Source organism: Artibeus jamaicensis, unplaced genomic scaffold (genome assembly GCF_021234435.1).
Source record: "Artibeus jamaicensis isolate MK-2021 breed Jamaican fruit bat unplaced genomic scaffold, CSHL_Jam_final contig_402, whole genome shotgun sequence".
Classification (NCBI taxonomy): Eukaryota; Metazoa; Chordata; class Mammalia; order Chiroptera; family Phyllostomidae; genus Artibeus; species Artibeus jamaicensis.
Genome location: NW_026521818.1, coordinates 5,106,455 through 5,132,292, shown reverse-complemented (window position 1 = coordinate 5,132,292; position 25,838 = coordinate 5,106,455). Strand labels below are relative to the sequence as shown.

At 37.6% G+C, this 25,838-nt stretch overlaps 1 protein-coding gene across 3 annotated transcripts; it reads right to left on the bottom strand.

The window, feature by feature from the left end:
• Positions 1-3,811: 3,811 nt before the first annotated feature.
• SLC25A46 (solute carrier family 25 member 46) lies at positions 3,812-23,653 on the bottom strand. Of its 3 annotated transcripts, XM_037167056.2 has the most exons (9): positions 23,241-23,653; positions 22,494-22,580; positions 20,385-20,427; positions 18,802-18,859; positions 16,347-16,424; positions 15,741-15,841; positions 10,493-10,549; positions 9,208-9,265; positions 3,812-5,709 (listed from the first exon to the last, which is right to left on the bottom strand). In XM_037167056.2, the coding sequence occupies exons 1-9, from the start codon at positions 23,518-23,520 to the stop codon at positions 5,131-5,133; spliced, it is 1,341 nt and encodes a 446-aa protein (XP_037022951.1). In that variant the 5' UTR covers positions 23,521-23,653; the 3' UTR covers positions 3,812-5,130. The 3 variants fall into 3 exon arrangements, with proteins under 3 accessions (XP_037022951.1, XP_037022952.1, XP_037022953.1); XM_037167057.2 differs by lacking the exon at positions 22,494-22,580 and having other exon boundaries at positions 23,220-23,653; XM_037167058.2 differs by lacking the exon at positions 22,494-22,580.
• Between the last annotated feature and the right edge of the window lie 2,185 nt (positions 23,654-25,838).

Sequence of the window (25,838 nt, the reverse complement as noted above, 5' to 3'; positions counted from 1 at the left end):
TAAGACTTTTACAAATGATAATGCAAAGGAAAACTTATTTTAGAAAATATGTGACTAAGCATCCTTATAGGCCTGTTGGTCATCTGTATGCCACATCACATTTGTATCAAAAGGACTTTATTTACTAATTTTGAGGTAACATTGGTGAATAACATTATGTAAATTTCAGGCATACAACATCTTAATTTAATGTCTGTATACACTATGCATGTTCGCCACCAATAGTCTGGTTTCCATTTGCCACCATTTGACCCTCTTTGCCCATTTTGCCCTCCCCAACCTCTTACCCACTCTGGTAACCATCTTTCTTTTTTGTCTGTGTCTATGAGTTTGTTTTTGTTTTGCTTTGCTTATTCATTTGTTTTTAATAACCCACATGCGAGTGAGTGAAATCATAGTTTTTATCCTTTTCTGTTTGACTTACTTCATTTAGCAGAATATCCTTAAGATCCATCCATGTTGTCACAAATGACGATATTTTATCTTTTTTGGAGGGGAATGAGTAGCATTCCATTGTACATAATGTATCACATCTCCTTTACTCAGTTATCCATCAGTGGACACTAAGATCATTCCATCTGCTGGCTAGCAAAGACAGTGCTGCAGTCAACATGGGGGTGCACGTATCTTTTCAAGTCAGTGATTTCATAGTGTTTGGATAAGCACCCAGAAAAGGGGTTGCTAGATCAGATGGCAGTTCCATTCTTAAATTTTTGAGGATCCTCCACGTTGTTTTCCATCTTCGTTGTACCAATGAACAATCCCACTCACAGTGTACAAGGGTTCATTTTCTCCACATCATTGCCAACACTCTTTTGTCTTTTTGATAACAGCCGTTTGAACAGGTGTGAGGTGATCTCTCACTGTGGTTTTGGTTTGCGTCTCCCACACAGTGATGTTTAGCATCCTCATAGGCCTGTTGGTCATCTGTATGCCTTCCTTAGAAAAACGTCTGTTCAGATTCTCTGCCCATTTTTAATTGTGTTGTTGTTGTAGCCTTTGTAAAATTTGGATATTAATCCCTTATCAGAAATATTGTTTGCAAATGTCTTCTGACATCTTTTATTTTGCTGGTAGTTTTCTTTGCCGTGCAAAGAAAGTCCCATGATTTGATGTAGTCCCATGATTTTTTTTTCCATGCTTTTGGAGTCGAATTCATAAAACATCACTAGGATAGGACTTTTCAAGTGGAAGGCAAAAAAGTTTAACTGTACATATATTACTTTTCTCGATCTTCATTTCTGTTTACAAAAGTCTAACTTTCATCACTCCAGCCATAGAAAACATTTTTCTTTTTCCCTTCTAGGTTCTTTGGCTGGTCTAATGAACTCAACTGACATACGACAAATTAACAGGAGAAAAATAAATTTAAGTTTGTATATATTGTACAGAAGCCCTATAAAACATGACTCAAAGAAGTAAACATAGGAAGTTTTATTATCTTTTAGACCTTGGAACAACACATTGTGAAGAACTGACAGGGCAGAAGGTTTGGGTTTGGGGGAGTGAATGGTGAGGGATTAAGGAGGGTTATGTACACTGTCCTTGCAGCCCAAACCTCCACGTCTCTGGTGGTAAGGGCGCCTTATTTCACACGGGAGCTTCATTACTCACTTTCAGGGGGAGAATGTCTCTTTGCACTGCTGTTTCTCAAACGCCTTTAAATTTAAAAAATGCCAATGTAGTATAGTTTGGGGTGATGTATTCTGAACCCCTATACTACCTACAGATGCATAGTTCTCTAGCACCGGTAAGAAAAAAATACTAGTTTTATTTCAATAATTTTATTGAACCTTTTCACATCACACCATTTATTAAAAACATTTAAAATACCAGTGAGACAAAAACAACTTAAAAAAAACCCCAAACACACATACTGACAAAACACCTCATCTGGTTGAGGTAATATTAACATGAGTCATTGTCAAGTCCCAAATTTTTGTGACTCTGCCATACAACTTGGTACCATACCAGTGACACTCAAAGACTCAAAAGAAAGACATTACAATACATTAGAGAAAGCAAAATGTACAGCTATTTGAAAGAGAAGAGAAAGCAGAAATGCCAAAGAATGAAATTTTAGTGCAATGTGAATTGTTACCAAGGAGATTTTATTTGCTTATGTATTATTGAAAATAATTAATTTGAACCTCCTAGCCTTTCAAGAGCTAGCTGAGTAGTCTTTTTGTGTTAAAACATGGGAGTAAGCAAACCAAGGTCAAACACCCACCACAATCTCAGTTGAAAAAAACCAGTGTCAAAGCAGCATATCATGTTTCACTTTGTGAGATTTATGAATACACTGACGAATGTTGAAGCATTTGTGCCCAACCTGTAAAGTAAATATTCCGTGCAGTTACAACAAAGGCCGTGCTGAAGAAACAGCTCTGAGTTGCCAGGCATGTGAGCAAGACTTCTAATCTCTCCAGTTTTTGTTTCTGAAAAAACACCGGCTAGGGTAGCAAATTCCCCAACCCATAGTCACTTTAGCCATTGTGAAATTGGCCAGTTTTTGCTATTTTATATTCGTAACATCTAATGCTGGAAGTTTAAAGGCTTGACTGAATTTATAAATTTAGAAATTATTTTTCATGGGCCCCAAGTGTCTCAAAGTAAAGAGATTTATAAATAAATTTAGCAAATCAATTTACAAATTCACCTAACAAAGTAAACTAATATTTATTATGGGTTTCAGTTTTTAATCCAATTGGTTTCTGACTATCTAAAATTAAGAATTGTACAACGTAACACAAGCATAGCACACTTCAGCTCCACGGCCAAAGTCGGATCTGTGCAACATTTTAATGAAATCGTATTCATAATACATATTAATCATACTGAATTAAAAAATACTATTTTGAGTTATTATCACCTTAAGAAATGTAGTGCATGGATACTTGCTTTTGGCACCTATGTGCTGAAGAAATGAAGCCATTTTTAAATGAGAAAGAATATGCCAAAATTCATTTCACTTATTCCTCTCTAAATTCAGTTCAATGTATTTGGCCAGCATTTAAGTGCTTGAATGTTAAAGATGTTTATATTTCAACTAATTTGGAATGGCAGTAAAAAGTTGAGTATTTTACTTTCAACGTTTCAATTTTAGTTTTAATGTTAATTTGTATTCCTTGTCCAGAGACAGAAAATAAGACCAACCTTTCCTGTGTGGGCTTCGGGCTGACAGTATTGGTGAAATGTTCGTGTAACTGAATCTTCATGCTAACTCCACCGAATCTTGGCATACCTAATTTTTAGCTGGGTAAAAGATTCCATAGATTTTTACTAGTAAATACTTGATTCTATTCAGATTCTGTCCCAGAAATTTCCCATAACTTGCAATTTTTAGAAGTTTACTCGTCTGAAGCCACCTGCCTAATTATAATAAAAATGAAAGTTTTTAAGGAATTTTGAGATACAAGGGTCTAAAAATTTACTTAGCAGTTCAAAAGCAGCAAATACAGTTTAAATGCCATAGGTTGGACTCTGAAGGAGCAATCCATAAAATACAACATATGATCAGTGGTGTTTAACTTTATTTTTCCCCTCTTGGTGAAAGTTAAAAATGGAAAACTTGTGTTTTAGTAACTTAAAAAAACATACAACACAAAATAGTGGAAAGACTTGCTACCTAAATACTGTTTCACAGTTTTTGGATATCATTTTTGGTTCCAATACTTTTAATCACAAAAAATCATATTTTGCGAATATTTAACAATTAAAATAAATCTGGTTGTATGCCTTCTAGGTTAGAAGTTTTCAGTGCAGAGTCATTGCACTTTAGTAACGAACTGTGACCACGCACATAAGGAAATGAAACTTCAAAATGTTTAATGATGAATCAGTCAAATGCATATCATTTTACTATACAAAGAGCTTCACCCATTAGGAACATACAGAATTTTTTATTAAACGGATTAACAATTTTTTCTGCTTATTGTTGAAATTTGTTTCTTCTCCTCGTCCATAAAAAGCAAGGACAAACTTCCTCTAAAGTCCATATTTTTCTTCAGTATTCATCCACACAAGTTTAAAAACAAGGCAGTAAGGATAAACCTGCTTTTCCTTTTGCGCAAATCTAGTTTGGGGCATGAAATTATAAACAGAAACTGGAGGAAGATAAAAGCTGAAATACTGTTTTATGACGACCTCACAGAAGGCCAGAGGCAGAAGCTCCCAGGTGAAGTTTAATGGCGTCTCCACTAAGACAAGTCACTCAGAAATGACGGCAAGTGACGCTCCTTTTATTACACAATCTGTAAATTTAGAAACGGCAATGTTTGTCATGATTATTTTATTGTCTATCTGTTAAGAGCAGCTCTAAAAAACAGCCTGATGATTCACATAATTAAGTAAGCAAATCCAGCCTTATACACATATGACGGATACTAAGCTCCTGGCATGTAAACGCTGTGTCTGGACGCACACAAGTGCTGAGTCTGCCTGTAGTCTCTGGGGACCCTGGCTTGTAGTATTTCAATCTGATATTCAAGCAGAAAGTGTGTGACTTTGTTTTATGCAATAAGCTGATCTAAGAGTAAAAAATTTGTTGAAGGAAATTTCAAAGTTTTTGCATGTACATGAAGGGCTTTATATAATAAATATGCAGCCATTAAAAAGTTATGAAGGGACAATACCATTTAAAACTTCAACGCCTGATTACAGATTGCCAAATCTAATCCTTCTCCTCATCATCACAGGTGACATGATTTATTTGCCTAAAGGTAAACTATGGCCTCTCCATACCGTACCCTGTTTGAAGGATGACATACCAGTATCAATCAAGGTGAAACAAACATGTAAGAAATATTAAAGTCAGATGGAATAATCAAGCACTGTGAATGTTTTGTTTGACTTTTTGCTTCTGCCCAAGATTACTTTTAGTTCAGTATGCATGCTACACTAGCTAGAATTTAATGAGTATTATTTTTACTGAGTTTTCGAATTTGGAATACTTTTGATCCAAAGATGATACCTATGCCTTAAAAAAAAAAAAGTTGCTGTAATCAGCATGGGCTTCTTGTACCAGTTTCACTTTCTAATCCATTTCCCCCAAGTGTTCACTTTTATCCCTCACAATTTCATAATGAAGTGTCCAGACTGTGTCTTTTAGACTAACCGGGAACTTAAATCTCAAACGCTATTCTGAAGAAGTGTAGAGTATATAATTTTGGTAATCTGTAAAACAGCTGCATGCAGTGTGTACTGTATGATCACAGCACCAAACCCTTTATAAAAGCCAAGCATTCCTTCCTCCTGCTTTATGGTATTGACACAGTCTCTCATCCCCTCATACTGTGTATTAATTGGAAGCACTTCGTAGCCAAGGTCGGTATTGTCGATTATTGTGCGTGTTCCTTGAATGTGAAGGCGGTGCAACACTGTTTCCAAGGGGTAAAGTATAACATCAGAGCAAAGACTGGCAGCAAAGTTAGCAATGAGTTCTGGGAAGTAAGCATCCAACATACTCTGCACCGGGCTGGTGCTCTCAGCTGGGTGGCTATGATAAGTCTTTCTCTTTAGAAGAAGTAGGACAAACTTCTGAATGATCGAGCTGATGATGTAATGCAGAACCCCATGCAGCACGGTGGGGAAGATCAAGGAGAGAAGAGGAAGCAGTCGTTTGCTGTGAGGCACTCCCATGCCTATCACTCTTCCAATGCCTTCTTTAACACATTCCAAAATTCCAGCATTATCTCGAATTATCTCACTCTAAAATGAAAATGATGAAATGAGTAAAAGTTAACATTTGCTTGTTTTGTCACAAAAAAAAGCTCTTTTCAGATCCCTTTTTAAAAAAGATATTTATTTATTCATATTTTTAAAGAGAGGGAGAGAAAGAGAGAAACATCAACATGTGGTTGCCTCTCACGAACCCCATATTGGGGACCTGGCCGGCAACCCAGGCATGTGACCTGACTAGAAATTGAAGCAGTGGCCTTTGGTTCACAGGCCGGTGCTCAATCCACTGAGCCACACCAGCCAGGGCTAGATCCCTTTTAAATCCTAACTTACTGACTCAAGAGGGAAAACATCAATGGTTTTCAGACTTCAAATGTTACCTAGGGGTTAGGCAGCTGGTAGCTGGGGAAGTTGGTGGTGGAGGGATAGAGCAAAAAGGAAGAAGGACTCATGGACATGGACAACTGCGTGGTGACTGCTGCGGGGAGCAGGGTATAAGGGGACTAAATGGCAATGGGAAAAATACAATAAAGATTATACAAGAAAAAAAAGAAAGAAGGCGAAGGGGTCAAAGAATACACATGAAGGACCCATGAGTATGGACAACAGTGAGGGGACTGACTGTGGGGGGGGGTGGGCTGGGTGGAAGGAGGCAATGGGGGGAAGAGTGGGACAACTGTAACAGTATAAACAATAAAATGAAATAAAAACTTCTATAAAAAGGAAACTGTATAAAACAGACAGCAGTGAAGTTGGGAGTTATTTTTACTGGAAAGGGGGAATAAGGAAGGAGCTGTGGGGGGCACAGATCTGGTTTCCCCAACCTCAAGACGCTCCACAGAACTAAATTTTGAAGAGCAATAGCTATATGACACCTAAAGAGGTAGTTCAGTGCCTGGAGTTCTCCAACTGGATTTACACCCTGCTTCCATTACTTACTGTTTATGTGACCACTGGAAAGATATTTAGCTTCTCCTAAGAGTCAGTTTACTATTCTGTAAACGTGGAATTAGCACCACCCACCTTTCATGAACAGAGCTGCTGGGAGCACTAAATGAAAGAGGGCCTGAAGCCAGAAGGCACTTAATAAACGTTAGTCATCGTCATCTGCAATGTCTCTGCCTGCTTATAATTTCGAGGACATGTACAACAAAGTTTGTGATACAGATCAGTCACGGGCAGTCAGAAAAGGGACAGCTAAGAGGTCAACTTGGCTACATCAATGACTGAAGAAGTGAATGAAGTTAAAAATGTAGTCCTGGGCCATACTATTCCACTAAGTAGACTTTGGCTTTTAGTCAGATGGAAAATAAGCTGGTTGGCTTTACGTGGAAGATGGACAAGAAGTAACTGATGTTAACGCTGGTTGTTAACATCACACTGGCTGGTGCAGAGAACAAGGGCAGAGGCTGGGAAACTGGTTAAAAAGTTATTACATAATTTGGAGGAGAGATGATGGTAGACTAGACCACCAGGTAGTAATGCAAGGGAAGTGCTTCAATTGTGCTTTTATCCTAAAATTACAGCCAGTAAGAACTGCTGGTGGATCAGATGTGGGCTGTGAAAGAGAGAAATAAAAAATAACCTCAAAGCTGCTGGCCAGGGGAAGTGGACCAATGATGCATCTTACTGAGCCGGCAAACATGGGTGGGCTAGCATTTTGAGGGAGAGATCAAGAGTTCAGAAATGTTAAGTCTAAGGTATAAACATGGAGTTCACAATCTAGACTGTAAGAAAAAACTCCAAACTGGACATGTAAATGTGAGTTGCCAGTCAACAGAATATATTTAAAACCGTGAACTAAACTGATCTCACCTAACCTTCTCCACCTCCCTATCTCTGACCCTTTCCCACTTCAGTCTATCTTTAACAGAGCAGCCAAAGAGATCCTAATAAAGAAATGCTAGATCACGTCACTCTTTGGTTCTGATACACCGAAAACTTTCCATTTTCCTCAAAATAAAGGCTAAATTATTGTAATAACCTATGGAGTCTTATATAATTTCTCCCCCTCTTAACCCTCTCTAATGAGTTTCAACTCTGTCAGCCTCCTTTGTGCTCCTTGAGCACATGAGATACATACTACCTCAGGGCCTTTGCACCTGCCTTCCCTTTGCTTAGAATGTTCTTCCAAATATATGTGTGTTGTAAAAGAAAGATATGCAAGAGTAGAAACCTAAGAAGGAAAAGGAAAAAGGTTTCTAGAAAATCAGACAAAAGAAATCAAATGAGGCAATTAGTAGGTAGAACCTGGAGCAGGAAAAAGAGTAAATGGATATTGGGTTAAAAAAACTAACAAAGCGAGCTGGGTACTTTACATAAATTATTCTTTTAGTATTTATAGCTTATTTTATGTATGAGAAAGTTAAGATTTAGGAAGGGTAAGGCATTTGTTTAATGTCACAGATCTGAACAGAAATGTAATTCTGATATAGGTCTGTCTAAATCTAAAACTTGTTTTCCTCCAATATACCATGCTACTTAACTGTTTTGTTTTTAAATAACCAACTTCCTGCTATTTCTCCCTCTTACCTGTATGAGGATATCTCAGAGTAATAACTATAAGCTGCAGCCCCACACAAAGGTTTTAGCATTTATTTAACACACTGTCAAATGTAAGAGGAGAGAAAAATGTATTTGGGTAGCAAGATATTAGCTTTAGTTAACAAAAATTATTTCTAAAAAGCAAATAAATATATAAACAATGGGGCCAAAATACAGTTAAGTGGAAAAGAGTAATTAGAAGAGGAAAGGCTGACTAGTGAGGGTTTTATAGAGAAGGACCCATACATATTGACGACAAACACATGCTATGAAAGATAGGTGATACACAATTGGATTTGGTGTATAGGTGAAGTTAAACTATCTTCACCTTATAGCTGGTTTTGTTGTTGTTTTAAACATTAAGAAAATTGTTAATTGTTCAATTACAGTCCCCCCACCCCCATTACTCTTCCCTGCCCTGCTCACCTCCCTTCCTTTACAGGTTTAAGTGTAGGAACCTTGTGGTGAGAAAGTATTTTAATCTGGTGTGCTTGAAGTGCCACCATGTGGTTAGAAATAGTAACACAACTTAAAACACTAGCAGGAGATTTCTTTAGCATTGTAGCACTTACCATACCACAGCATCAAATGTTCTTTAAAAGGTGTATTTAAAAAGAATGCTATTAGTAAACTACTGTGCAGACTACTACCTGCTGACCATTAGGATGATTGTCTATTATGTTTTATGCTTAGATAATTGTTTGTATTTAGAAAAAACAAGTCATAAACTGGGTTCTGAGATATCTGAATGAAGCGCACAGCTGTCTATGCAGAGATTAAAAAATTAAAACTAAAAGTGTGAAGTAAGTATGCAAAAGAAATATACTCATCAGCAATGTGCTAGTATATAACCTTTGATATACGTGCATCCGCAAAATAAAATTTTAAAAGGATATTGTCTTAAAATTTTTCTCTTTACAGTCAGACATATTTAATATTCCAAGAAACATTCCTAAATTAAAATAACTATAAAAAGTAGCTCACCTGTACTGTTTCGATTAGACTTGCTGAGTAAAAAGGCATTGCCACAATGTAAGTTAGGCTGTAGAAATTAAAACAATTTTATTAATATATTGGAATAAGATGCTTACACTAAATTTTTTAATATACTTTTTAATATATCAACATAATTTATACTGGAGCCTGAATGATATTTTCAAGGTTTTCAACTATTAATACCTATAGCCTAAAGATACTTAAGAGACCTGTAACATAGAATTTTACTCAACAATTAGAGATGAAAAACTATTAATAAGAATGCACGGACAGGCTGCAAAAAAACCAGATTTTATTTTAAACCAGTATAAACTGTTTATGGCTAGTTTGTGATTCACTGTTTGGATAACTACCTGCACAGAGCTAATGTAGCCTATAACACTGGAATTTAAAATTTAGGATGAGGGATCCATTCCACTGCTTGTCTTTTTAGTGATATCCGAACAAGTATACTGTTCTGCTATTACCCTATATTATCATCATCCATTTCCAGACTCCCCACCCAGCAAAGTTAACTCAGTCTTCTACAGCAAGTGAAGTCCCCTTTTATTATTAAAAAATGATATTGCATAGCTTTGCAAAGTTGTCTCCTACCCCTAATATTTAGACAGAGTAAAATTACAACTTTGCAAGCCTGCAAAATCTAGTTATTTTAAAATAATATCAAGGTGGGACTTACCTAACCCTACGGGGCCAGGTCCTGGCAAGCAGTGGTTTTCAGGGTGAATGGAACATCACTAAGTAATAATGTGCTGGAACGCCCCCACACAGGGAGCCAGCAAGCTCGGGGGGGTTTCCAGTTCACAATCTTCAAAAAAAATTAAAAAGTGAAGAGTAAAACTCTAATCTACAAAAATGGTCAGTGTTGTAAAATCACTAAGTGCCTTTAGGACTACATTTTAACGACACTAAGGTTTTGAGGTTGCTCATCACCACACAAATAAGTTTGTATCTCTGATTAGTAATCAAATAATAATAATAATACTTTCCCTGGTAATTTGGGTTAAAACACTGAGGACCTTTGCTGACTTCCTAAGAAAAATTAGGTTCTGATTTCAGCCTTTCAAATTGGAAAGATTTATTTTAAAGATAACATATATTTCAGAATTTTATTCCTAAACCCTACGTTACTTGGCTTTTTGAAGTTCTAGTCCCACAAATATTTCACTGCTCTAACTTCTTTCAGTGTAGTTATTTAATAAGATTTTTTAAAGCTCTATCACTCTAAAATTTAATGGAAATATTCAATGTAAATGCCACTTTTGATACTTACGATTTTAGCAGAAGATGTTCTCCTATTTGCTTAGGATTCCATTTGTGTGAAACCTCCCTAAAAAATAAACATAAATTTAAGTAAAACAAAAGCTATTTAAAACATCTTGAATTAGCTTAACATTCAAAAAGGTAACCAGTTTTAATTTAAAAGAAAATCTGTAGGAGAAATGTATCCCAATATATTCTAATGGTGAATATTTTCCTCTCTGGGACACACTTCAAGTAACTGTGGTGGTTTGAAAAGAAAAACAAAATGTTCAAGGTATCTTTGTATGTGTTGACAGAAAGGGCTGACAGAGGAGGAAGTTATAACTGATTACGAAAATGAACATGAGAAATTAAAGGAGATGTAAAAGTGATAGGTTGAGAAGAAATGGATGAGAAATGGAAATAAGAAATAGGATAAAGGGGAGGAGGTGAAACCTTTAAAAAGTATATGAGAATGGGAATCATGAACAAAACAAAACGAAGTAACTACAATACAGAACGATGTTTGTAGTAACACAGGGTTCTCAGCCCTGGTCTCGGACTTGAAGTCTGCCCTCTGCCTGCACTCCCGCCTCTCATCTCATCTGATACAACAAGGAATCCTGGGGCAGACACGGAGCAGGTATTGTCGCATCTGTTTTATTTATGAGAAAAACGATGGTCAAAAGGATCCCAGGGATATGTTCAAAGCAGATGGGCAGAACGCCAGGTCTGGAAACCGAGATCCAGGACTGTGTGCTTCCTGCTATTGAGGTTATTACCTTCAGAAACCAGGAAAGAGAAGAAAAGAAAGAGAGGCAAGCTAAAATAAGAAGAAAAAAGGAAAAAAGATATCAAGAGAAAATTCCAAAACAGAGAAAAGAATATGGAGAGACAAAAGGAAAAGTAAATGAAGAGGAGCGGGAAGGAAGCAGAGGCGGGAGGAGGAGTAAGGGAGAGGGGGGCGTAACACCAGCGGGACACCAGCTGCGACCAGCTCCCCCATGAGACTGGCTCCTACTGCGTAACAGCCACAGTGGGAAACTGAGAAAAACATATTCTATCTCAACTAGGTGAATACAACCAACATAAGGAGATAAAGGAATAGAGAGATTTTATATTAAAAAAGCAAAGAAAACTAGACACTAATAACGTAAGTGCTCTAAAAACAAACCCTGCACTATTATACCACTACAGTATGTGAACTTTCCTACATTTTCCCGAGACTGAGTGGCCTGCAGAGAAACTTAGAACATAGAACAACTTCTGATTTACAAGACCTTAGAGAACCTTTGAGTCACGTTCTGATTACTACCAGAATACTACAGGCCTGAACAGCCACAGAGAAATACAGTGGAATGACATTCAATGATTGAGTTGAAAAATGTGAAAAAAAAATTAGGTCCCTCACCTTACCGACAGTGACTTTATGATTACAAAACAAAATATGCTACGTGGTTTGCCAATCATCTGGGCACTGCTATTAGTCTTTTTCTGGCTGCAGAAAGTATTGCCGCAGGTCCTGATGACGTGATTTTAAGTGCGAAACTATCATTAGATCAGGAACAGACGAGCCTGTGACCGGTGTTTCTGAGAGGGCTGGGTCACCTCCACTTTGAGTACAAAACTAATTACTATGACCAGTTCTAAAAATAACTAAGATTGATAAAGTAAAAGAGAGAACAACGTAATTTAGAGTAAAGTATTTTAAAGAATTAAGATTTTCCACCTGGCTGGTGTGGCCCAAGGGATTGAGTTCTGGCCTGCAAACTAAAGGGTCGCTGGTTCGATTCCCAGTAGGGGCACATGCCTGGGAGGCAGGCCAGGTCCCCAGTTTGGGGCACTGGAGTGACAGCCACACATTGGTTTCTCTCCCTCTCTTTCTCCTTCCCTTCCCTTCCCCTCTTTCTAAAAATAAATAAATAAAATATTTTTTTAATTAAGATTTTCTTCCTTCTATCTATCTGTTCTCTACTCCTTCATAAAATGGGTATACCTCATTGCCACAGCTCTAGACATTTAAATTAGCACATTTAAGTGATTCAGGAAAGAGGATGGTATAGAAATCTACTTCTGATTAAACCTTTTCATATTTCATTATTAGATACCAAGATATATGTCAATACAATGAACTATTTTCACAAACAAAACCTGACCTTCACACAAGCAACAAACCTGAGAAGTGACTTGCTTTTTCTCAAAATAGTTTTCCGTTTGATAGACAAATATATATAGTTAATGCACAATCAATACAAAAAAGCAACAGAATTTTTAAATAACTCTATATTTAAACAACTCTATATTTAAATAGTCTTTACTTTCCATTGCCTCTGATTTCACATGCTTAATTAGCTTCCCTCTTAAAATATCTTCCCTCCGCCAAACCAAACCTCCCATCTTCCAGCCACTTCATCTCTTCACAGCCAACTTCCTAATCTTGCTATTTCCACGTCCTAACTTCCCACTCGCCTCTAAACCCACTCCACATTGGTTTCTACCCAATTCTAACAGAAACAGCTGCTGCCAAGGTTCCCCTGACCTCCATGTCACTAAATCCAGCGGCCATTTTTAGTCGGTACTTCACTTGTCCTTTCAGCCGCCATCAGGCATTCATATTCCTTTCTCCCCTGAGCACCCTCGGACCCTGTGTTCTACGAGCCCACGCTTGTCCGGTTTTCCTCCTCTCTTCCCGTCTCCACTGTAGACCCCTTGCAGGAGCGTTTTTCTGAACCCAGCCACCACTCTGGAGTTCCTAGAGGCTCAGGCCCTCTTTTTTTCTTACTTTACATGTGATACACCTTCCCTAGGCAACCTCATCCATCTATTATCTTCAGTTTAGACTCGTTTATACGTCAACCTTATATACATAATCTGTCTACTGAAAACTCCACCTGGATAGAGCAAAGCACCTGAAAAATGACGTTGTCCAAAAATAAGCTTGGGGTCTTTCTTCCCTATTCTTAGACTCTGTTCGTGCTACAATTTTGCTTACCTTAGTTCAGTTATCACTTCAGAAGGAGACTGCAGCCAAAAAATAAAGAGAAGGCTGAGAGTTGGAAGTACAGCAATGGAAGAATTAGAAAAGATCATCAAGAGCAAAGATGTGTCATTAGAAGCCAAGGCTATAGGATAATCAACACCCTTGTATTCCTAATTACTACATATGGATGCACAAGTTGGACAGGGAAGGAGTCTGATTTAAAAAAATTAGATTGTTTGAAATATGTTATTGAAGGAGATCACTACAGAGACTTAGAATAAATTAAGCCTGCAACAACACTGTTGGAGGCAAAAACGGCAAAACTGCAGTTGTTCTATTTCAGACACACCCTAAGAAGGCGGGTTCTTTGGAAAAGACAGTACTGCTGGGAAAAATAGAAGGCAGCAGAAACAGGGCAAGAGCAAATATGAAACGGCTGAAAGACCCCATAAGCACGTGTGCGGAAGCTGAGCAGGGCAGATGAGGACAGAACGTTGTGGCCACCACTCATTCACAAGCTTGCCTGGGGCAGACGATTCAAGGGCACGCATGTGCCACACACATGCTTAGGAAGTGAACTGAAGTTACTGAAGAAAGATTTCACTGTTTTTAAAAAAGGTATTTAAAGTCAGTGAATTCAGAGGTGTCATTAGGAAAAGGCAATGTGAGAAGAAACGGTGAGATGTTTATCCTGGTCAACTACAGATGTGAGCTGAGTCTAAATAACTTGGAGTTCAACAAAATCATTTCTGTGAGAGACAATTACACAGATCGCCTAGGCGCTCCTGATGTCAGTGACGGAGGAATGCCATATGCGAGAAAGGAAAGGGTACTTCAGGGTAGAGCCACACACAGCCTAACTCACTCCACCTGCGGAAGGTTTGGGGAAGGACTCGGGAGGGTTCTGGGTGGTTGACAGAGATCAGATGTTGACTCTGTGCTTGGTCCACTTTGTGTCATTTAGTGTATACTATCTCCTTAGGGAAATTCATCCATCCCGATGTTTCAACTGCTACTTTTATGCCACTACATTCATTGCTATGACTCCAGCTTCAAATTTTAAGACTCTGACCCATGGTTCCAACCACTTAAGATAGGTTTCTCCTAGATGTCTTACAGGAATCCTCAAATATCATCTATGGAAGGTCAAATTCCTCAACTCCTTTCCATTCCAACTTATTCTTCATGAATTCTTCAACTTGATTCCAATCTATAAACCTCAGTCACTGCTGACAATTCATTCTTCCATATGCCCATTCCCAATCTATCATCAATTACCAATTGTACAGGGTCCAGCAGAAGTAATGCCTACTTGAGTGTGGTTGGTAGGATAATAATATGGGTGTAATCATTGATAGCTTTAAATTGAAAATTTCACCTAAAATGTCATATGGCGTGCTTGAGTGTAATATTGTTATGTTATAGAATTACATACCTACGACTTTATAATAAAATATTTTGTAATAAAAAAGCGGTATAATTTGTGCCAGACCCCTGTACTTCAGAAATGTCTCTCCAGCTCACCCCTTTCTGTTCTGTTCCACAGTGCAGACCCTTCTCACTCTGGCCCAGTTTCCTGTAACAGTTCTGCACTGGGAGACGGAGGTCTACCAGTCAGTCCTTTCTTTGTTTACGCTGCCACTTGAGTGCATCCTCAATCAAATCACCCACATTAAATTAAACAAAACAAATCCCTTCGAGTTCCAATCCCAGATAATAAATCCGAAGGCCCTTACGAAGGCACTGGCACACTTCGCTGTAGCACCCCAGTCTCCCTTCCCATTACTGCCCTCCGCTGATGCCCACTATTCTCAAGCACGGAACACACTGCCCAGACCTCCCGACCTCCAGTGAGCACGCTGCCACCTCTACTCGAACCCCCTCCTCCCCTGCCAACTCAATTCCTACACATAATTCAAGATCCAGTTCCGATTTCAGTTCTTTTTCAATATTCCCGACAATAACTGTAGAAGCTTCCTTGGGCTCCGAAAGAGGGTTGTTTAATCACAGCACTAATCACGATGTACTGTAATTTGCTTACATGTGTCTCCTTCACCAAACTGGCTACTTAAAGAGCAGAAATTGCTCACACAGCCATATTTGTTCCTCAGTTGATTGTTGCTGACACAATAGTAGGGGTTGGAAGAAATACCTCAATAGATACTATACCAGGAAGCATTTTCTTATTTTTATTCAATAAGATATAATGAATAAAATTTATTTTGTCTCTTAGCTACTTCAGGCAAGTCAAGTTTTCACCTTCAAAGTATTTTTTATTGAGAAAACACCCACAAGGTACCTTGGCAAAGGTGTGAATTCACTGATTATTCCCTCTGCTCCGAGTGTGATTCCCTGGACAATAAACGTGCTTCCCATTCCTTTCCAAAGGGCCCTTGGTCCCTAAAATGAACAAAATTTACTATTATTTCTGTTAATGCCTAAATAGAAGCACAAAAAGGGTCTTAATAAAACTCAATACTGAATGTTTACTTACATTTTCAATGAGGCATTATTGAAAAGGACATTTTAGTACAGAACTTCAACTACATTAACTTCTAACATTATTTTAATGTTTGTCGGGTAGCCTACATTTAGGCCAAGATGAACATTTCAATTAGTCAAATATCTCTAATACTGATTAAATATCCCTAATACTTAATTTTGGCAAAGGTGTAAATTCACCGATTATTCAAAGTGACATCAAAAAGATGTCATTATCGTGTCATATTAATTTTAGTACAAGAATTAAGATATTTTTATTAAGTAAATTATAAAAAAATTAGTGTTGCTTGAATTACTATTAAGGCCAAAAGAACTTGGCCTTAATAATAACTTTGTTATTAAATGGTTATTTAATAACAACTTTATTTAATAACTTTAGCAAAACCTATAGACTAATTCTTACCTGAGTTTTGTTGAAGCTGTACATAATATTGATGACTGTAAATGGCGTGAGATGGTAATGCCGAGCATGGTAGTTAACCTGTAAAAAAGATATTTCATAACTATTTTGTTAACAAACATAAAAGAAGTAACAAGGACATAAAAGATGCACAGTGGAGTGACAGCACAAACAAAAGTTCAATTTGAAAGTTAGCATAGATTACACATAAGCAAAATTAGTCTGGGAAGTGCTTTAAGTAACTTATTAAAAGTAAAGTACCTATGGTTATATAAATACAACTTTGAGGACCAATGTACAACACACACAGTAATATAGATTATATAATAAAGGCCTTGTTGTTCAGCATTTATGTTTCCTTCAACACTCAAATTACATTCAATGTGATAAAACACTTATGCTTTTTCACACACAGGAACCACAAAGAACTTAGGGAACAGGAGGTATGTGCCTCCCAATAGCTAGTATTGTTCAAACTATAAGCTATAAACAATTGGTGAATCATAAAATCAGTAAAGGGAATCAGATCAATAGTTATTAAGTGAAATAACTTTAAAAAGTATCAGGATGCATCACATACTCTAAGGTTATTTCACAAAACATTTTTTAAAGTTACACACATATATGTATCTGCTGGATCCCAATGCCACAGCATCGCAATGTATAAAAACTGTCTGAAATTCACTGTTTGGGGGCATATATAACTATTTTTGCTTTTTAAAAGGCTATTTCTCTATATACACTTATTTTTAAGTGCTAAGCATGAACCTCTTAATTTGTAATTATTTACATCTTTTCTACTCAATTACTCAAAATTACTCAAAAATCTACTCAGAATTCTAACTCAATTTTCAAAGCGGGTAAGTTATATTATAGGAGTTGTGCCGCAGTACAGTCAACTGACCCCTGAGAGTGTTTAAGGGAATTGACAAATTCAAAATACTACTTGCTTGATACTAAAACATGGTTTGCCTTTCTCCTTGTGTTGACATCTTCAGTGACAGCAGAGACGGGTAAACTGCCAACCCCTTCGCATGAATCAAGACAGTGGTGCAAACTATATTTGTGTACTAATTGTATTCTTCACCCCGCTTACTTATAATGGGGAAAAAGCCACTTTCACTAAACAATGTCCTTGCTGAAGCAGTAAAATGCATTAATTTTATAAAATCTTAGCCCTTGGGTATATATCATTTTTCTATTTTGCATGTTGCACAATGAAGTAACATGGCTGTTGTGCAGAGAAGCACTTATCTAATGAAGCTGCAGGCTGCACTAGCCACTTCTCTCATGGACACTGTTTCCTCTAGAAAAACTAACAGAACTAAAGTTATTCACAGTGAGGACAAATGGGTTTTTTTAAACGAACAAAGTGAGCTTATCTATTTTTTAAAAATCCAAATAATCCATGATATATTTGAGTATACAAGCAAAAATTAGAATTCTGAAACACCTGTACCCACCATCAAGAGCTTACCAACACTGAAACACTTCTCTGTGGGACTGGAGTGGTTTCAATGATGGTGATTTTTTAGTACTGTATAATCAAAAGATTATATAACTTTCAGAAGACCTATGTAACTCAGTAAACCGACCTTTTTCAACTAATCAATTCGTGATGTAACATAATCATGCATGGGTAAAAAATCCATTCAACATTCAGTACAGATCAATAGACTTTAATGTAACAAAGTATAAAAAGTTAATGGATGTAGTTTCAGATTTCACATTGCAAATAACCTTTAAGACATTACCACTTACTGAGTTTAGACACAGTATCAAAAACACAATATCTGTCGAGTCTCTAAAATGAAATATAAAATACTCCTATTTTCAAATACTTATGTTTATAAGGTTAGGTATTCTTTTTTCTTTAGAAAACAATATATTGCAACAGATGGACTGAATAAGCAGATGTGAAAATCTGGCTGTCTTCTATTATGCTAGCTATGAAAAATATGGGGAAAATAGTGTTTCTTTTTCATCTAATGGGTTTTGGTCGCTGGTTCCATTCCCAGTCAGGGCACATGCATGGGTTTCAGGCCAGGTCCCCAGTGAGGGACACATGAGGGACAACCACACATAGATTTTTCTCCCCCACTCTTTCTCTTTCCCTTCCCCTCTCTCTAAAAATAAAATATTAGAAAATATCTAATGGGTTTATTATTAATTTTAGTGAATTAAAAATATATATATATACCAAAATTTCCCCAGTTCTGATTTTCAAAATAGTAACTATTGATAGATATAAGCCATATACACAAAAGTTCTTTGGAGATCTTAATTTTTATAACTTAAGAGGCTTGAAAGATCAAAAAGTTTGGGAACTTGACATATTATAGCTTTCAGTACATTTCACATGGAATAATGGTTTCATGGTCTCAGCTCTTTATCTGAGTGCTGTACTTCAAATCAGGGTTAAGATTATTGTTTAGAAGGTCATAGAAAGTAGATTTACCTGACATTGACGGCGTAGAACAATGCAAGGATGAGCCAGTACATTTTCTGTAAAGAGACTATTTAAAAGTAATTTATAAATATATATACTATAGCCAAAATTTAATTTATAACATATATGTATCTGAAATTATTTTTGCTTGAAGGATCATGCATTATTTTATGTTTCCCATTTTTAAATTAAAAAATACATAGAGAGAGCCCTGGCTTGTATGGCTCAGTGGACTGAGCACCAGCCTGTGACCCAAAGGGTCACCAGTTGGATTTCCAGTCAGAGTACGTGCCTAGGTTGCAGTACAGGTCCCAAGTAGGGGGCGTGAAAGAGGCAACCACACATTGATGTTTCTCTCCCTCCCTCCCTGCCCCTCTGTCTACAAATAAATAAAAAATCTTTTAAAAAAAGCTGTCCAAAAGTAAAAATAACAAATACACAGACATGTTTGCAAATTATTACCAATAACAAAATATGAAAAGAATTAAACCTAGATCTGCAAACTGGTAGGCAAGGGAACAATATGTAATACTATAATGTATAGTAAAAAATGAAACTACATTTCTTTATATGCAGTACGGGAAACTCCTTTCCTAGATAATTTAAATGCCCTTTTCAATTACTTTCAGATAATGTCTTAGGCACAAAGTTCCAATCAGAAGAGCCACGTACTTTTCATGAATGTCATTCTATAAATTTTGGTTTTGATGTACTTTGTCTTTAAGTTACAAGAATTTCCATGACCATGTTAACTGACGATTACTTTATTTATAAAATAGTTCTTCTGAAAACATTCCCTACAAACAAGTTACAACCATGGCTCAAGTCCTACCAGTTTCACATGCCTGCAAGGCTGTGCACGCACACACACATGTATATATAAACACACAGAAAATAATATGTCAAATGGACAATAGCTTTAAGTCTAAACAGTGAGGCTAAAGAAAAAATAACTCTAAAAGAAAAATCTTAATGCACAATTTTTTTCTACTGACATTAACATCTTCAAGTTTAATCATGCAAATAAGATAATTTTTCTTGATTAAATGTTGAAAACAATGAGTTATTCTAGCATATGTCAGTCCTTGTGCAATTACAGTATTTTTGATACAGTATTCACTGAAGATCATATAATAAAGACTGCAAGCGTTTCTTACACAAAATAATCATTAAAAATAAAAAATAATAATGATGCCTATTAAATGTTGACTGTGAACAAAACCTAGACTTCATGTTGCTATATATCTTGTAATTCAATTTTTTAGGAAGAATGTTCAATGTAAAATTACTCATTTTCTGGAGGGAAAGAGATAATATTAAATTTCATTTACTCTTTGGATAGATAGATGAAAAGTGTTACAATAGGCCTCACAAAATCATTTTGTGATTATAAAGTTCAATGACTATTCTCTATCCTTATGGGAAAAAATCAACTTAAAATTTGTAAATAATCATTTTCCCTACAAAATATTATTTAATATTTAATTTGCTGCTACAAAGAACAATCTAAAGAAAGCACTACTCATGACTTATTATTACATTAAAAACTTTAAGTAAAAACTTAAATAAAAAATCTTTAGATAAAAAATTACCTTGCAAGGCCAATACCAAATCCAGCAAATCTACTCAACTGTTCTAAAATAAAAGAAATAAGATTACTCACAACCAATATTTAGATTTACTGTAAAAACAACAAAACTTTGTTTTAGTAACATAATACTCATTTAAAGTTTAGGTTCCCAAGTCAAATTCTGATAGGGGCCAGGGAAGTCACTTGAGTGAGTGAAGGACTTACTGGGCCCTGTGGCAAGTTGCAGGCACACCTGCTCTTCAGCTCCAATTCACTGTTGCACCAAAGGACTACGGGCTCAGACTCTCTAAGCTATGATTTTGAAAAAAGATATTCTCATTTTTATGTAGTATCTTCAAGTTAAAAAAGTATTGGCAACTATTTTAAAAAGTGTTGAAACACTGTGTTGGCTAAATCAAACATGTCTGTAGGTAGAATCTAAGGGCTACCAGTTCTCCATTCCTGGCAATAAACAATACACAATTTTTTTTCTGTAGAAGGCTCAAACTGATACACCAACAACCTTACCTCCCCTGTTGGAAAATTAGTCAGTCCCTGTTAGTGGTGGAGAGCATCTATGTTAAATACTCACAAGTAAACCACAAAATTGTGAACTGGAGAGTACTTAGAGTAATCAAAGTGGGTAAATCAAAGTGGGTAAGTACTGGAGAGTACTTAGAGTAATCAAAGTGGGTAAATAAGGTTCTCTTTTTCTTTATCTCCCCAAATTGTAAGTATTTTGAGCGTAGCTGTTTAACTAGGTCTCTGTGACAGACAATGGGTATGTGTGCTGCTGCTGATGGCATCTCTATTGTCTTACTAGAAAAGGTTACAGCTGGAAACATCTCTATGCACATATCAAAACAGAAAAAATACTTTCTCCTTGACTAAAAAAAAAATCTCAAAATCATGATAACATTTCACAACCACAGGGGACTAGTCATCAAATTTCAGCTGCAATACAATATTCCCAAGGGATAATTTTCTCTCCTCCTTTCTCTCGTCTCTTACCACATCTGCCCTCTCTGGTTTTTAAAATGAAGCAATGCCCTCACTATTTCCTTACAGTCAGAACAAGATCATGTAAACATGTCCCTGGAGAAACTACTTTAATCACCCTTATTTCGAAAACTGTACAAGTGAGACAACAGCTTCTTTTGCCCCAGTTAAGGTACTTTCCTCCTTTCAGCCTTCCTTCTTGTGTGTCCTGATCATCCCCTAATGTTAACAGGAAACACCACGATATTTTCTGGAAGATATTAGGAAGGTTTACTATTGTTAATTCTGTAAGGCTCTCAGGTATCTAACCTCCCTACAGTTAAGATTCTCCAGCCTCTTACTGCCGCTAAAAGAATCCTGGTTTCATCAAAAGCTCCTCCTCATTGTAACCATCAGAGCAGAAATTATGAAAAGTTAAGCTTTACTGCCTAAGAAGGTACCTATGTAGCAACCATATGTGCATTTTGAATTATTTAATTTGTAACTGTCCAGTACCACTTCTGGGACCAACAAGAAGCAGGAAAAGTAAACAAACCAACTGTTATCACACTAAATCACTGCTTCTCCTCCACATCATTTGCTGGCCAGACTATATTTAGACAGGGTCTACTCCTCCTAGTTAACCCAAATCAAATAAATACTATTGCACCTCCAAGTCAAAAGAGAAGAAATGAGAATAAAATATGTCTAAAATATACTTAATATTTAATGATATCATCTACTATTCTAATTCTAACAATTTCAGGAGAAGGGGAAGAGGTGGCCATTATTTCCATTTTATGAATAAAGACATTGACAATACTGATATCTAAATCACACAGTATTGCAAATAAAACATCTTTTGACGTCCTACAGAAAATAACTATGTCTTGAATTCAAAGTCTTATCTTGTGTCAATGATTTTCACTCCTTAGTGAATTTTTAAGTCAGAAAAGGAAAGCAGAAGGTGCAGGCATTTCTCAGTTCCATAAGTCTTTATTGAGCTGCCATGGGGTGCATGAATTTAGGATCTATAACTTATATACATTAAAAAGCGTTTTTAGCCCTTTAAAAATTAAAAAAATAAAATTACAACTTCTCTATGTATTTCAAGTGCCTCATTTAACACAATTAAGGCTCAATTTGTTATTACCATAAGTGTTAACAGAAGAAAATGGGAAAGTGTAAACATCTTCCCTTCTACCACAATGGGTTCTGATGCCAGGGGGTAGTTTGGTATCTAGAAAAGACACAACTCCTGTGATTAAAAGGGACAAGGAGGGGAACGAGTATTTTTAGCCTACTATGTGCTCCATACTGCACTCCGCATTACTCATACTTCTTTTTATTTTAACACTTAAAAAAACCTGTTATTCTTCCATCCATCTTAATTAAAGATTAGAAAAGTGAAGGCTCACAGACCTTTACAAAATCCCTCAGCTTTTAAGAGTGGCAGAGCCAGGTTTGAGCCCAAGCCTGCCTGTGCTAAAAAACTGCAGACACGAAGCTCCAATTAATCACATCAGAGCAATACAGCGGTCATTTAATTGGGTATTGTTCATATGATTCCCAATAAACGATAAACAACCCAAGTTCCTTCTTTCTTGATTTAGGTAGATCATGGGCTGTAATACGTCTAAATCGTAGAATTTTGAAATTCCTACCACACAGCCCATAGCTAAAACAGGTGTCGTTTCTGGAGGTGATCCCGGAGAAATTTCGGTGAGGACGAGGCTGGAGGCCCGCCTCAAGGACAGAGGACGCAGAGAGGGCAGAGGGTGTGGTGCGCGTTAGACCAAGAGGCCCCGGAGGCCCCTCCGCGCGGTTTGTGGGGTCTGCAGGCCGCGAGGCCTTGCCCCGCCACTCCCCCCACCCCTACCTTGCTCCCAGCGTCCCTCACCGCTGCTCTGCCCCGGCGCACTGCCGCCGCTGCCTCCAGGAAAGGGTTCCTCCTCCGGGCCCTCGGGGGTAGAAGGGGCTGGCACTCCGTAAGGCGGACTCTTCTCGCCCCAGTGCAGGTTACGGCTACCCGGAATGTCTGGGGGAGTGGTCACCCAGTGGCCCAGGTCCGACGCGGAGCTGAAAGACCTTGCAGGGAAAGCGCCGCCAAAGCCCTGCTCATCTCGGGTACCCCCGCGATAGCCCAAGCCATCAAACCCGTCTGGGCGCCGTGGATGCATCGCAGACGGGGCACGATGAGGCGAGCCCACCCGGAGCCCAGCACCACTGGGGCCACGGCGACTCCTGGCCACACAGACAACCCTCCTCCTCCTCCTCCTCCTTCTTCTTTGCTGCCGCCGCCACCGGGTCCGGGTAAATTGACAACCGGAAATCACGTTACAAACCCGGAAGTTCGCGGACCACGTGACAGTAGCCTTTTCCGGCGGCCTTTAGAGACGCGGTTGCTAGGGAGGCAAGACAGGATTATAGGACACACTCTTAAACTATTATCGTTAGGGAGGAGGAGGTGGTAAAATAACTCTGGAGTTAGTGGAATACAGTACTGCAGAAATGCCGAAAGGAAATAGGGATGGGCGATGCGGACTGGATGAGAGGAGGTCAGATAAAGCTGTTTCAAAACGAGATAAAACTAACGCGTCCCTGGGTCTGACTCTCATCTCAGCCAGAAACACGCCACTCCATACAAAGGCCCCCAGACCTTTTCTTGCTAGGTTAGTGTTTCATCTGTCACAGAGGGATTATTCAGAGGCTCGAAGTCCAAAAAGGTCGTAACATTACATCTAACTTTGCCTCCCGCATTTGGCGTTTTGGATAAAATCTATTGAGAGAGGTTTGGCCCAGCGGACGCAAAGATACTATGGATCGATTAAGCAAACATTAAAAAGGCACACCAGGGGGGAAAACCGCCCTCTTCCCTTCTCTTCCTCCCCCCCCCCCCCATAAACCCTCCGGGACTTAGCAATTAAGCATGTTGCTTTTCTAGGACCACAAACCGACTACAAATCATTTTCTGTCGGTATTTTTTGGTGCATCTAAATCAGAGTATTCATACCTTTAAAGACTGAGACCTTACTTGAAAAATTGAAAGGACCCTACTACCTTTTTTCTTCAGTTGCATGGGCTCTTTGGGCAGAGTCTCTCTCCCTAGATCTGACTGAGCCTACCATGGATTCTTCCTGTGTCCGTTCTTCCCCACTGGAGCCCAACATTCGGAAGGCTTTCAGAAGAGAACCCTGACGCACTAGTCTCAATCTTCTAGAAGCGAACCATTATTTAAAGTAATAATCAATTTTATCTTGAGTAGATTGACACTCTTAAATTGGGTTGCGATGGGGTTTGGGGCAAATGTACGTAGTCCCTCCCTTAAAAAGTGTACCCAATATTACTTGAGTACTAATACCAAATTACTGGGTAATCAGTATTAAATTTGTTACAGGACATGGTAATAAAAATATTTCTCTGTTTCTTAGGCATATTGGCTCAAGGATAGGATTGGCTTAGGTCCAAAACTTTATTGTTTACTGAAAGAAGAAGGAGGAAAATGTGTGCGTGTGATTTTAATATAAAAGCAATAGCATCTTACAATTTTACGTTCTTATCAGTGGCGAAAGGATGGGTTATTAAAAGGAGGACAAATGGGTGGCCAGTTGAGGGAGAAACAGTAAAAGCCCCATCTCGTAGCTTATTCTCAAATAAATTCTGGCTATAATATATCGAATTCTTCCTCTAGAAACATCCAATATTTGAAGAAAAAATAGATGAATATTTCAAAATAGATCAAAAAAGTTCTAAAAGTGACAGTAAAGTCAAGAGCCATGTAAGAAAAGACTAATCGATTTGACCATAAAAAATTTGAATTTCTTCATGGTAAACAAAAAAGCAAAAGCATTTGAATAAAATTGAAAAATGAATCACACACTGGTGTCATATTTTAATGTGAATTAGACAATGTGCCTCTTTACTGTAAAACAGAGCTCTTAATGATACAAAAAAATCAGTAGAAATGTGAGCAAAGGACAAGAAGAGGCAAGTCATAAAAAGAAATGCAAATGGGTAATAATTACATAAACAAATGCCTGTCCCTAGTAATTAAAGAAAGGCACATTTAAATAATAACCATTTTCTCTATAAAATGATAATGTTTAAAAGGCAAACATACGTTGTCATTCAAGATGAAAAGAAAGTAGCTCTCATTAATTCTGGAATGGTATAAAATATAACAACTTTTTTATATATTAGTGATTGTAAATAACTCTGCAATGAACATAGAGGTGCTTATGTTCTTTCAAATTAGTGTTTCAGGCCTCTTCAGATAAATTTCCAGAAGTGGAATCACTGGGTCATAAGGCAGTTCCGTGTTTAGTGTTTTGAGGTAGCTCCATACTGCTTTCCACAGTGACTACACCAGTCTGCATTCCCACCAACAGTGCAAAAGGGTTCCCCTTTCTTCAGATCCTTGCTAGCAAGTGTTGTTTGTTGATTTATTGAAACGAACATAACACAATGTCACAAAATAGCATGTATTACCTTGCCTGGA